Below are 13,872 nucleotides of genomic sequence, written 5' to 3'. Positions count from 1 at the left end.
CGGTCTACTGAACACTTTGATGCCCAATATGCATAGATATACCAAACTATGTGGCGCACAGAGACCCCCAAATGACAATACTGTATATACATTTTCACGGCTGACGCGCTGGCTGCTGCAATATAAGCACCTGGTGTGTGTATTATGCGACATTAGACCCCCCTAACAGTACAGAGACCCCAGAAAACCATATATTTTCAGAAAGTACACATTCTGACGAATCCAATATGGGTAAATAAGTGTTTCTACTACAAACTGCCAAACTGCAAAGCAATGCTGAACATAACGGTTTTTATCAAATTTCTGAAAATCATCACAAAGCTTGAATTTTACCCCATTATATGCTCCACGTTTCGTAACGTATCAGCATAAAACATCCTAAATATGAACGCCAGGGGTCTACTGAACACTTTGATGCCCAATATGCATAGATATACCAAACTATGTGGCGCACAGAGACCCCCAAATGACAATAGTGTATATACATTTTCACGGCTGACGCGCTGGCTGCTGCAATATAAGCACCTGGTGTGTGTATTATGCGACATTATACCCCCCTAACAGTACAGAGACCCCAGAAAACCATATATTTTCAGAAAGTACACATTCTGACGAATCCAATATGGGTAAATAAGTGTTTCTACTGCAAACTGCCAAACTGCAAAGCAATGCTGAACATAACGGTTTTTATCAAATTTCTGAAAATCGTCACAAAGCTTGAATTTTACCCCATTATATGCTCCACGTTTCGTAACGTATCAGCATAAAACATCCTAAATATGAACGCCAGGGGTCTACTGAACACTTTGATGCCCAATATGCATAGATATACCAAACTATGTGGCGCACAGAGACCCCCAAATGACAATAGTGTATATACATTTTCACGGCTGACGCGCTGGCTGCTGCAATATAAGCACCTGGTGTGTGTATTATGCGACATTAGACCCCCCTAACAGTACAGAGACCCCAGAAAACCAGATATTTTCAGAAAGTACACATTCTGACGAATCCAATATGGGTAAATAAGTGTTTCTACTACAAACTGCCAAACTGCAAAGCAATGCTGAACATAACGGTTTTTATCAGATTTCTGAAAATCGTCACAAAGCTTGAATTTTACCCCATTATATGCTCCACGTTTCGTAACGTATCAGCATAAAACATCCTAAATATGAACGCCAGGGGTCTACTGAACACTTTGATGCCCAATATGCATAGATATACCAAACTATGTGGCGCACAGAGACCCCCAAATGACAATAGTGTATATACATTTTCACGGCTGACGCGCTGGCTGCTGCAATATAAGCACCTGGTGTGTGTATTATGCGATATTAGACCCCCCTAACAGTACAGAGACCCCAGAAAACCATATATTTTCAGAAATTACACATTCTGACGAATCCAATATGGGTAAATAAGTGTTTCTACTACAAACTGCCAAACTGCAAAGCAATGCTGAACATAACGGTTTTTATCAAATTTCTGAAAATCGTCACAAAGCTTGAATTTTACCCCATTATATGCTCCACGTTTTGTAACGTATCAGCATAAAACATCCTAAATATGAACGCCAGAGGTCTACTGAACACTTTGATGCTCAATATGCATAGATATACCAAACTATGTAGCGCACAGAGACCACCAAATGACAATAGTGTATATACATTTTCACAGCTGACGCGCTGGCTGCTGCAATATAAGCGCCTGGTGTGTGTATTATGCAACATTAGACCCCCCTAACAGTACAGAGACCCCAGAAAACCAGATATTTTCAGAAAGTACACATTCTGACGAATCCAATATGGGTAAATAAGTGTTTCTACTACAAACTGCCAAACTGCAAAGCAATGCTGAACATAACGTTTTTTATCAGATTTCTGAAAATCGTCACAAAGCTTGAATTTTACCCCATTATATGCTCCACGTTTCGTAACGTATCAGCATAAAACATCCTAAATATGAACGCCAGGGGTCTACTGAACACTTTGATGCCCAATATGCATAGATATACCAAACTATGTGGCGCACAGAGACCCCCAAATGACAATAGTGTATATACATTTTCACGGCTGACGCGCTGGCTGCTGCAATATAAGCACCTGGTGTGTGTATTATGCGATATTAGACCCCCCTAACAGTACAGAGACCCCAGAAAACCATATATTTTCAGAAATTACACATTCTGACGAATCCAATATGGGTAAATAAGTGTTTCTACTACAAACTGCCAAACTGCAAAGCAATGCTGAACATAACGGTTTTTATCAAATTTCTGAAAATCGTCACAAAGCTTGAATTTTACCCCATTATATGCTCCACGTTTTGTAACGTATCAGCATAAAACATCCTAAATATGAACGCCAGAGGTCTACTGAACACTTTGATGCTCAATATGCATAGATATACCAAACTATGTAGCGCACAGAGACCACCAAATGACAATAGTGTATATACATTTTCACAGCTGACGCGCTGGCTGCTGCAATATAAGCGCCTGGTGTGTGTATTATGCAACATTAGACCCCCCTAACAGTACAGAGACCCCAGAAAACCATATATTTTCAGAAAGTACACATTCTGACGAATCCAATATGGGTAAATAAGTGTTTCTACTACAAACTGCCAAACTGCAAAGCAATGCTGAACATAACGGTTTTTTATCAAATTTCTGAAAATCGTCAGAAAGCTTGAATTTTACCCCATTATATGCCCCACATTTCGTAACGTATCAGCATAAAACATCCTAAATATGAACGCCAGGGGTCTACTGAACACTTTGATGCTCAATATGCATAGATATACCAAACTATGTGGCGCACAGAGACCACCAAATGACAATAGTGTATATACATTTTCACAGCTGACGCTCTGGCTGCTGCAATATAAGCACCTGGTGTGTGTATTATGCGACATTAGACCCCCCTAACAGTACAGAGACCCCAGAAAACCATATATTTTCAGAAAGTACACATTCTGACGAATCCAATATGGGTAAATAAGTGTTTCTACTACAAACTGCCAAACTGCAAAGCAATGCTGAACATAACGGTTTTTATCAAATTTCTGAAAATCGTCACAAAGCTTGAATTTTACCCCATTATATGCCCCACATTTCGTAACGTATCAGCATAAAACATCCTAAATATGAACGCCAGGGGTCTACGGAACACTTTGATGCCCAATATGCATAGATATACCAAACTATGTGGCGCACAGAGACCCCCAAATGGATATATAGTAGATAAAATTTACAAGGCAAAACAAAATAAGGCAGTAAAGAGTGAAATGAAAAAAAATCCAATAAAACCACAAAAATCAATGTTTTTTTTCCAGAATAGTGTTATCGGCCATCAGAATCACAGTTTGAATATTTTAGCTGGGCCAAACAGGTTATACGGCTAGAAACAAGTGAACACAACATATGCAGAGCTGAAAATGCAATAAAATGGCTAAAAATTCAATAAAATGGCTAAAAATGCACCAAAATACCCAAAATTGCAATATAATCACCGAAATAACATACAAAAGATATTGCACAGTACGGTTAGCGAATACGCTATTCGTAATGGCAATAAAACATTTTTTTCAGCCAAAAAAAGAGACGATGCGATAAGAAAAAAAAAAAAAAAGCCACAATGCCATGTATGTGCGTGTGCGTGTATACAAATGGTAAATTACATGTTATGTGCGCGTGTGTGCGTGTGCACATGTGTGTAAGTGCAGTGAGTGTAAGTGACCCCCCCAATCCCCAAAAATGTATGTGTAAGTGTGTGTAAGTGTGAATCTAAGTGTGTATTACTGTAATAAGTGTGTGTTGGTGTGTTTGTGTGTGTAATTGTTGCACTAACCTGAAAAAGTCGCTGAAGACTGTTGCACACGATGTGGAGGGGTCCCAGGAAGACATCTGCGACGATCCTCGTGTTCCTGTGCTGTGGGGGCGGAGATCAACGGCGCAGTGCAGGCTGCAGCAGCAGGACACGTAAGTAACACGTGCCTGCTGCTGCTTTTGGGCCCCTGGGCGATCGCGCCCCAGGGGCCACTCGATCCCCTGCTCTGCTCGTTGCCTAGGGGCAGGGGATCGAAGCGGAACGGAGCGAGCGGCTCTAACAGCCGCTCCTCCGCTCCACAACCCGGAAGTGCTGCAGAACGTAGAATCTACGTTCTGTGGCATTTCAAGTTACTTTTCCACAGAACGTAGATTCTACGTTCTGTGGCACTTAAAGGGTTAAGCACAAACCTTTTAGTGCCTCAGGCCCAGCTCTACAGTATTTTCGTTTGTGTTGCCTGGAGGAGCCCAGATGCGAGGCCTCTCACCCATTTCACTCTCCACCATTTAGAGAAACAAATCTGCAGGGACATTAATTTCATTTCTGCCCACGGCTCTTCCACGACAGGACTCCCTGCCAGACTTGGAGAGGCTCCTGCTTTTTATAATCCCTATCTTGTCTGGAGTTCTGGGAGGGGCCAGTTTTGTTCAATGCAACATGATGTTTTGCTGGCACAGAAAAAAAATCATGATTCCATTTCAAGTGTGTGTGTATAGGGATTTAGGGACTCCAGTGTCATGTTTCACTCATTGAGGTTTTTATAAGTAAGTTAATAAACATTCTAAAATATAATGTTGCATTTTACTTTATGTAAGGTTATAACATAGATGTCAGATTAGCAATTACCACCGACAGTTACTGAATCGCTGTCCCACAAGCCTAAAAAGAACAAAGGTTCCTACTAACTGAGAAGAGTTATTGTGTTTTATTTGGTCACCAGGGATAAATATTAGCAGCATGCTGCTAACAGAGATGCCAACCTAGATCCCAAGTGATCCAAGGAAATCTCCGCCATGGTTTCACCCCTGCCACACTGCTTCAGACAATATTGAGGACTTTGTGTGATACGCCTATGCAGGAAGCTGACCTGTTACTGCAGGAAACCAGGGGTGATGGCTTAAATCGGGAAGAATCACTATAAATATAAAGAAGTTGACATATCTGTACCAAGTGCCATATTGTGTTTTGCCCATGTTTGTACATTTTACTAGTCAACAACTATTGGTCATACAGGGACTGGTTTCTTTGATTGAAAATGTTTTTATTGTTTTACAAGTTAAACAAGCAGGAGTTACAACAAAAGATCAAAGCAGAACAATGAGGCACACCAATACAACTTGTAGCAAAAATGTCTAATAGGAAAATGAAGAGTAAATATGATTGGTGTAGCCATCTAAGTTGTTCAACAAATTAAAATAAATAAATTAAAATCTAATCATAGGGACTGGGTTCTTAGCATATTGTGATGTTTTGAAAGCTTCTGATTCCGATTGTGTAACCTCTGCATTCCGATTGTGTAAATCTGTGCAGCTGCCCTCTCTTGGGTGGCCCTTGGGCAGTAGCAAGGGGGCTCAGTCTGAAGGCTAATTAGAGAAAATAAGCATTCTCCCCAAATGTCTTTTTTCTGCCTTTTAATTACATCTAGTAAAAAAAGTATGAATCTGGAAGACTTTTTATCGGCTAAGGGGAACCCTTACTAAAGGTTGAACCTGCATGGGGGTTGTTAGACAATGTCTGCTGTAAGGGGATTGAGTACACGTTTATTTAATGGACAGTTTTTCAGGTCTTGTAGTGGCCTTAGTGTCTTTGACACAGTTTTACTGAATCTGACCACGGTTCCAGTTAGCAAAAAGATTAAATATGAAAGACCAGCCTTTTGCAAAGAAAAACTCCACAGAAAGTCGAGAGGACCTGTTGCAAATAGATCTTGTTCTGCATAACAGACTGTTGAATGAAAGCTATGGGAATATGTCATCTTTATTCAATGCAGATGTTAACCACACTAGGTCTGACCTACTCACATGGGTATAGTTAAAGGATTTCCAACTCCAGTCCTCAAGGAACACCAACAATGGGACTGTTTAGAATATCATGCCCTAAACACAGATGGATAGATCACTGGATGAAACATTCTGACAGTTCAACCTGTACACATTTGAGCATATTATGAGAATCGGAGCTATTTGTGCTTCCTTGAGGTTCCCACACATCTATCAAATCCAAACTGTTGCTCAGATAAAAAAAACACATCTGTTGTCACCAATTTTCTTCAGAAGAGGGAAAATTCCATCCAGACTTCAGAATCTAGAATAAGACCAGGCTCAGGATCACATTGTACCAAGAGTATTAATTATTCGTGAAACACTCTTTTTGTCATCTTGAAGGAAGCCCTAGTGTTCCATGGAAAGATCCCCTGATGGAAGGCAGCAGAGCTGTTATTGTATAGTTCCCTTGCAAAATGCATTTCCCCATTAGATACAAATAAGCAGAATAATTTTAGGTATTACAGTGACTACAGACTTTAGGACTCATTTATAAGATGCTATGCTTTAAATTTGCTTGCTTCCAGACAGGATCCTTGTACTTCCATGTATTTGCATCAAGTGCCTATTGACAGGGTTCCCCTAAGTGTCCACTGCTTTGAAATAAAGCTATATTTTAAGCCAGCTATGCATAACTTTTTAAAGGCATCCCTTATTTGAGATGATGGCTAGTCACCCAATTTAATATACAGTATAGTGATTCTAATCTTAGCCCCCGGCCCGTTGCTCCTCTTTGCTGAAAAATGCACCAGCCTGGGACACTATTTTTGGGAGTGTCACTCTCCCAACTAGCTTCCAGTCTTTTAATCCTCACTGCAGCTCTGGATTTTGCACTTGTGCAGTTGAATAAAAACTTCAGTTTCTAAGGCTCTGATTTGATCTACTGGACATGTGCAATGCCCAAGGCAGCAGGAAGGATCACAGGGACCACAAGCAAGATGGTGGTTTGACCCGGCCTAAAATAGTAGTAATTATCATCACAGGGATGATTAATATTAATTGTCCTTTAATAAATAGATCCGTTAAGTGAGACGTGCTATACATCACTTTATCTTTTATAAAATATATCAACTACTGGGCTGCACAGGGTTCTACAAAAGCTGGCAAAATCCAAGCCTCGGTAATGAACTGGATGGAGAAACAATTATATAAGCCTGTTTATATAAGGCAGCCATTATATATCATTATACGGTCTGTTAGTGAATGATGAATTACTTGCTATATACAGCTTACACAAGCTGGTAGTTCATGAGCACTGATAATGGGCACACAATTATTACTTAATGAGTAAGTGCCCCAGCAGATACGAAACGCGTTAGGTCTTGCTATGATGTCCTGATAAATTTTTCATTTTTTAATTGATTGATTCATTATTTTGGGGGACACTCACATTTTTATTTTTTGAAATGTTGACTTGGACTTACACCCTAGGACTGGGGTAAATTGTGAGTATATTCCCCATGATTAACTTTAATAAAATTTGATTAGGAATCACTAATTCGTTTTGTAGTAGTACCTATATAGATTTTTTGGCACCAACATAAACCATATTATTACACAAGATACACTGCCAAGTTCCAACTGTTTGTCCCTTACAATTGTTTGCCACTTAAAGCTTTGACGTTAGTTTTTTAGAGGTTGGAAGTCTGTCTCCTGGTGACAGTTTTCTATCAAGTCAGCATAACTGAACGAGAAGGAAGGATGTTTATATCACTTTGTCTGGCAAAAAGAGGATATTCCTATTATTTTGAATTTCTCGCTTCCTTTCTGTCACTCAAGTTAAATAAGCACATCCTTTTAATAACACAGTGGGGGTTTCAATCAACATGATTTAGCTCACGTTCATCAGAAATCTAGCAAAACCAAATGTCATACTCTACCATTGTATGTTTTTTCCGGAAATCGTGGGAAATGTATGATAAAGCGAGCTGCTGATGGGTTGCTGTGGGCCAGACACATGAGAGATATGTTCATAGGAGTAGAAGGAGGATCAGTAGTGAGTCATACTGTATAAAGTTAATTTGGGTTAAAAAAATAAAAACAGTCCAACTCACTTGATACAATCTGCTAAGGGAACCCTGGAATTACTGCCTACCTTGTACAAGACACGCACTTGCACATAAGTTCTCATAAGCACAATTACTTTCCTGAATAGTGTTATTTCTTGCTCAACTTTGCGTCCATATTAGCTCTTTACGGGAGCTGGGCTTGCTATAAAATGTTCTGTGATTAAGGGAGTTCTTTTAAGGTCTTTTAAAAAATGTTTTTATCTATTCTACAAAAGGGTCAGAATTTAGAGAGCCATGTGTCCCTCTGGTAGGCAGTTGTTGTACATCAACAAGAGCTGGTCAGCCAAAGGTTGTAAGTTCCTAAAATATCATCCCATTATTTCTCTTTGAAGAATAGACCCTAAGAAACAAAATGCCAGCCAGCATGTTTGACAAAGATATTGTTTCAATAAGCTATCAATCTATTCCTCAAACATGTTCAGGTGAGTGACAACATGTTGTGGTTGCAAGAACATTTCCACAAATCTTTTTTTGACTCTGATGACGCACAATGCAAAAATCCAGGTTAACATTCCGGCATATGAGACTCTACTATGTTTCCTCATGGCAATTTCCTTTTTCCGATACTTGATACAAAGATCCCCTTACAAACCAAGATATGGATAAAGGTCACTAAAGCTTTGCTCAGTTATTCAAGGATGTAAAATAAAATGAGAGGGTGTGAGACAGAAATGCCATAACTTTATTATGTCTTGAGTAGAGATATACAGGTAACTGTGGTAAATCCCTGAAGCCACATAGTTTGTTGCTGTGTACGTTCAGACTAAATATAGATTTTTCAGTCCTCAATATATATGAAAGAGGACACATATATATTTTTGTGTATGTGTAACCATATGAAGTCATGACAAAATAATGGATTGGAAATGTTGGATTGAACAATAAATAGCTGAAACCACTAGTCTTGTTTGAACTTATATAACCTAAAATTTAAGAAAGTTGTCCTTCTTTTGTAGTCGACGTTTTAATTGAATGCGTAAAAAGCCACAGCAGCAAAATATTTCTATATGTAACATATGCCCAAAGTATCCAGGTAGCTGCCTGTCCAACATCTCATTCCCAAACCAAAAGTATTAAAGGGGACCTGTCACCCCAATAAATAATGCCAAATCTTTTTTTATGATGTCAGTCAATCAAAATTTATTTCACTTACACTATATGAATGATTTAAATCTTGTTTATTTTAGTCTTGGACTTCACTATCAAATCAAGCAGACAGCTGCCATTTTGTGTACACTGTTATTAAGGCAAGCTTTGCATCAACCGAAAATCTTTTTTATGTGCCAGAATGTGGCAACTGATACCCCTGCCCAAGCACTGGCTATACAATTAGATGGTGAGGAGGGAGCGGGAATGTGGAGAGTGCAGTGACATCTTGGAAAGTGAAAGTAATTGCCTAAGGCATAGAGGAGGGGCAAGCAATATATGATTGACAGCTGAGACATTTAAACGAGTTCTTAACAGTTATGAGTGTTTTAATAAAAAAGAATTTGGGTTTCATATTTAATTTGAAAAGGACTTTTAATATACAGCTTTTTATTTCTGGGTGACAGGTCCCCTTTAATAAAAATATATAATAAAATAAAAATTCACCAGACATCATTTTGGAACTTTACCGATTTACTAACGGGTTCTGGCGTAACTACGCTAGCGACGGAGATAGACTCTAGTGCAACTTTGCACTCTAACGCCAGTCATATTTTCGCTCTGGTGAAAGAGCGTTACTACACAAATTCACAAAGTTTTTGTTTTTACTGAACGTTACCTCTATCGCCAGACTTGCCTTTACCACCTCAGACCAGGCGAAGTGCCTGCCAGATGGTAAAATGCCATAATACATCACTCCAAAGGACACTTATACACTGCCACTTTTCCAATGCCAGTGATCTTTACACCACTCCAAGCAAGACATTGCACATGGTTTGCAAATTTGTTTGCTTCTGATCACCCATAAAATGCTCACATTCCCATCAGATAGTTATTGTGCTTAATAGAGCAAATCCTAGAAATAAGCTTAGCAAATAACGGTGATTGCTGTGGAATCTGCATCTATATAAGCCCCTGTGTACAGGTCATAGCCAATATTGCCCAGCCTTATCTATTAACGGCTGCAGAAATGCAAGATCTAATGGTGAGTTGGTTTACATGCACGCAAGGTTCAGATTGTCAAAAACAATGTCTTCCCTGGCAGCCAATCTAAAGCTGGCCATAGATGTTGAGATTTTTAAAAGATCAGATCCTGATCGTGAGACCACGATCTTCTCGGAACGATCGTACGAATTTACCATCAACTAAAAAGACCGATTTGCCAGGAAACTAAAGGGTAGCTGCCTGCTTGGCCCTGCAAACATAGATAGATTGCACTGGGACGACAAAGATTTTTTGACCTGGCCGATCAATTTCCTGACAGATTTCGGCCGAAAAATCGTAAGATCGTTCAAATCCCACTAACCGCACGATAATTTCGAAGGATTGCTCGGGCTTCCCTAAAATCGGTCGTTCGGCAAGAGAAATCTTTGCTTCTATGGGGACCTTAAATTACTCATCAAGATCACGGTGAATCTCTTAATACTCAAACATTCAGCTTTGACATGAGTTTATATGGGAGCAGAGTAAATTGTGTTTACATAACTAGTAGTTCCTAAACCACGCTCCTTTTTAGCCACTCAAAACTTTGGTAATATGTTTTCAAACCTGTGCTGACATTAAATATCATGTCATTGCCTGTGTTTAATTTGAAAAGACAATTTCAAAAAATGTCATCTTAATTAAATTGCTGTGTCAATCTAACTATCATCCGCCAATCTATTCTCAAAAACACTACTTTTCCTACTAGTTATTTTCTGTGCAATGGTTCTTTACTTCTGCCACAGAAATCAGATGAATCAGCAAATAATCCCCAGGGAGCAGAAACTTTATATGGTTACTTGTGAATTCTAACTTCCAAAAAAAATGGTGATGTAGGTGAAAACTTACATATTCGAGGCCACAACATATAAAAAATCAGGGCTATTGAAGAAACACTGTGTTTGGTTTTTTATTCTTTCCATTTGTTTTCTGTTTTCCATGTGGTTTATAGTTTACATGTTCTTCCTCTCCTTTGCAATTTGGTATTGTTCCTAATGTTATCACTGGGGCTCATTATAACACCCATCTGCAAAAAGACCTGTTAAACACACTTTATACAATGTTAAGTATTGTATCAAGTGTATAGTCGCAATTGCTTTCCCCACGATAGTGATTTCTTTTGGCTTGGTCACTTGTATATTTATGAAAACACTTGAACCTGATCATGATTATTTACTGAAACAAAACTTGATCGCTAAAAAAATCTAATTGTTGCATCCCACTGTTTGAAAAAACAGTGCTGGCCTAGCATCATAAAAGTGATCAGCACAAAAACCCTGTTCTTTCCTAGGCAGAGTTTTCCACCTTAAGGACTTTGGATTTTGATTGAAGCAGCACATGCAACACAACAGTATATACTAAGTGTAGAAATCTTAGTCTCCTCTGAAGACAAGTCTTGCAAAACTGTTATTTAGAGAACAAATTGAGTAATATTGTATTGGCACCTTCCAGAGAGAATTCTTGGAGACAGAAGTCACATTGTGAGGTTGAAAAGTGGGAGTATAATCAGAATTCAAAGAACTTCCCAGAAGGTAAATTTTCCCCAACCGATAAGCCAGCTGCTTATCTACCAGTGCCACCAGTTCTTGCTTTATGAGATTAGCTTAGTTTCAAATAAGGAAATTATGCTCTTCTTTGACATAATTATATTCAAAAACTGTAAAACTTTCACTCTTTTTGTGTGCCCCTTGAAGGTGATTTACATTCTATTTCAGTATCAAAATGCACATATAAACAGTAAGTCAAACCTTGCCTTTAGATTTAGCTTATTTGGTCTAACCTTCTATGCCAACCTGAAATTGTGCTACCAGAAGTCTATTGAATGAATATATTAATAGATTCCTAAAGATATACCTTCCTATTATCAAATCATGTTAATTGACTTTTTTGACTGCATTTACATGACCATTGGAAGCCCAATATTGAAGGGCATATGATACTTGGACATAATGGACATAATGGCCCACCAGTGAAATCATGTCAATGTATGGAATGTTTTTGGGCACCTCTTGTACACCAAGGCTCCCTGCAGCCAGTGTTATGTGCATGTGATGTGCTGGTTCAGGTAGAACAGAGCCACGACACTAATGATGGACCTCAATGCCTTGTCCATTGTAACGAATTAGGAGTCTGCCACATTGGGCCAAACCATAAGTCATTTCCCCAATAAAATGGATCAGAGCAGTATCTACAGTACAAAGGCACTACTGTATAAATTGGCAGTGACCAATCACTGCAAAGCAGTTTACTAGACAAAATATAGTTTAACAAAGCATGGGTAATTGGGGATGATCCAACTCTGTAAATAACATAATGATGATATTTTGCCTGCAGAATACTCATGATCATATAAACAAGCATGCTTTGTCTTACTTTTAAATTATACTAATCAAAAGCAGCTTTGTGATTATATTTCAGAAGATTAGTGGCTTCAGAGAACAATGCAAAGTATAATTTGTCATCTTGCATACAGAAAGAACCTTAAAGAATACAAAAATAAAGGCAAAGTGGTATAGAGAATATCATATTTTTCCCCCTGACTTTCCTGTATTGCTTTTGAATGCATGGATAGTACTACCCCTTACAGCAAACACAGATATACTTAGAATCAAAGCGTTGTCAATAAGATATCCCTTTCTTTGTGAATGACTTTCTGCAAGGGGAGCAAATAGTATGCGAGAAAAAGAGTGCATGTTCGTTCGTCAAGCAACATATGCAGACATCACAAAGAGCTCGCATAATGCTGTTAAACTAACTACAGACCAGCCCATGGACGAACTTCAGATAAGTTGCTTGCAAGGAATTTAGTTTGAGTATAATAAGAAAAAGATACACTAAACAGATGTTCTGCCATTGAACTGCTAAATGAAAGAGAATTGAGTGCAGAAGGAAAAGCTTACCCCAAGAGCAGAGCAGAAACAGTAGTGTGTACGCGAATGTCTGTAGAATCCTATACTCCATCCTGGGATTTCTCTGTGCTATTGACCAGCTGAATCAGCGGAGTGGGAAATAAGCAAGAACACGGGTTCCAGGAAGCGGAGCTTTTCCTGCACAAGTACAGAATCCGTGTAAATAATGAGATTACTCAGCACTGCCTTATGAACAGACCTCCCACCGGGAGAACCGTCACACAACATATATGGCGTGACGTATAAAGAGGGTTTCTGAACCAGGAGAGTGCAATAAGACACTGAGCTCTGACAGTTATTGTCATTAAGAAAAGTTACCATCTGTGTCAAATAGAAAGAGCAGAGAGGTCTTTTTCTCAAAGTCCCTCGACGAAGCCAAACCAGTGCGAGCAAGTTTATATTTTCAGCCATTTTTCAAACGAATCACAGGATATGATTTGTTGTTCAAACAACGTCCAATTTTTGCCGTTCAAGTCTTAGAACGGAACTCTTGAGCATCATGGATCCGATTAAATATGCATAGTTTATGAAATATCTGAGCCACATGAGGGAACTTTTCATGTTCAATTAAGGTTCAGTAGCAGCAGGAACATATGTTGGGCTTTCACAACATTAAACTTGTGTGACTTCCCATAAATCTAGCCCAAATAATGATTATCAGCCCAAAATGTTTATAGTTGTGCTGTCCTCCTAAACCAACCACGTCTGAAAATGGTCAGATAGCAATGGTAAATAGGGTTTGCAAAGTGCACGGGTTTATTCCCTTGCATGGAGTGTGCAGGCCCCCCCGCCACAAACAAGTGCTATCAAATGTTAAATTGTCATAGGGAATATAGTACAGGTATTGGGACCTGGGGTTTTCCAGATAACCAATATGTTCATAATTTGGATC

At 39.0% G+C, this 13,872-nt stretch overlaps 1 protein-coding gene across 1 annotated transcript in view; it reads right to left on the bottom strand.

The window, feature by feature from the left end:
- Positions 1–13,164, bottom strand: part of LOC108701023 (receptor activity-modifying protein 2) — a 43,216-nt gene extending 30,052 nt beyond the window's left edge. Inside the window, exon 1 of the mRNA XM_018235148.2 lies at positions 12,972–13,164. Coding sequence (XP_018090637.1) covers positions 12,972–13,032 — 61 coding nt within the window. The 5' untranslated portion in view covers positions 13,033–13,164. The remainder of the gene's footprint in view (positions 1–12,971) is intronic.
- Positions 13,165–13,872: the final 708 nt, after the last annotated feature.

Source organism: Xenopus laevis, chromosome 9_10L (genome assembly GCF_017654675.1).
Source record: "Xenopus laevis strain J_2021 chromosome 9_10L, Xenopus_laevis_v10.1, whole genome shotgun sequence".
NCBI lineage: Eukaryota > Metazoa > Chordata > Amphibia > Anura > Pipidae > Xenopus > Xenopus laevis.
The sequence above is the reverse complement of the archived record's forward strand: the minus strand, read 5'-3'. Positions and strand labels throughout refer to the sequence as shown.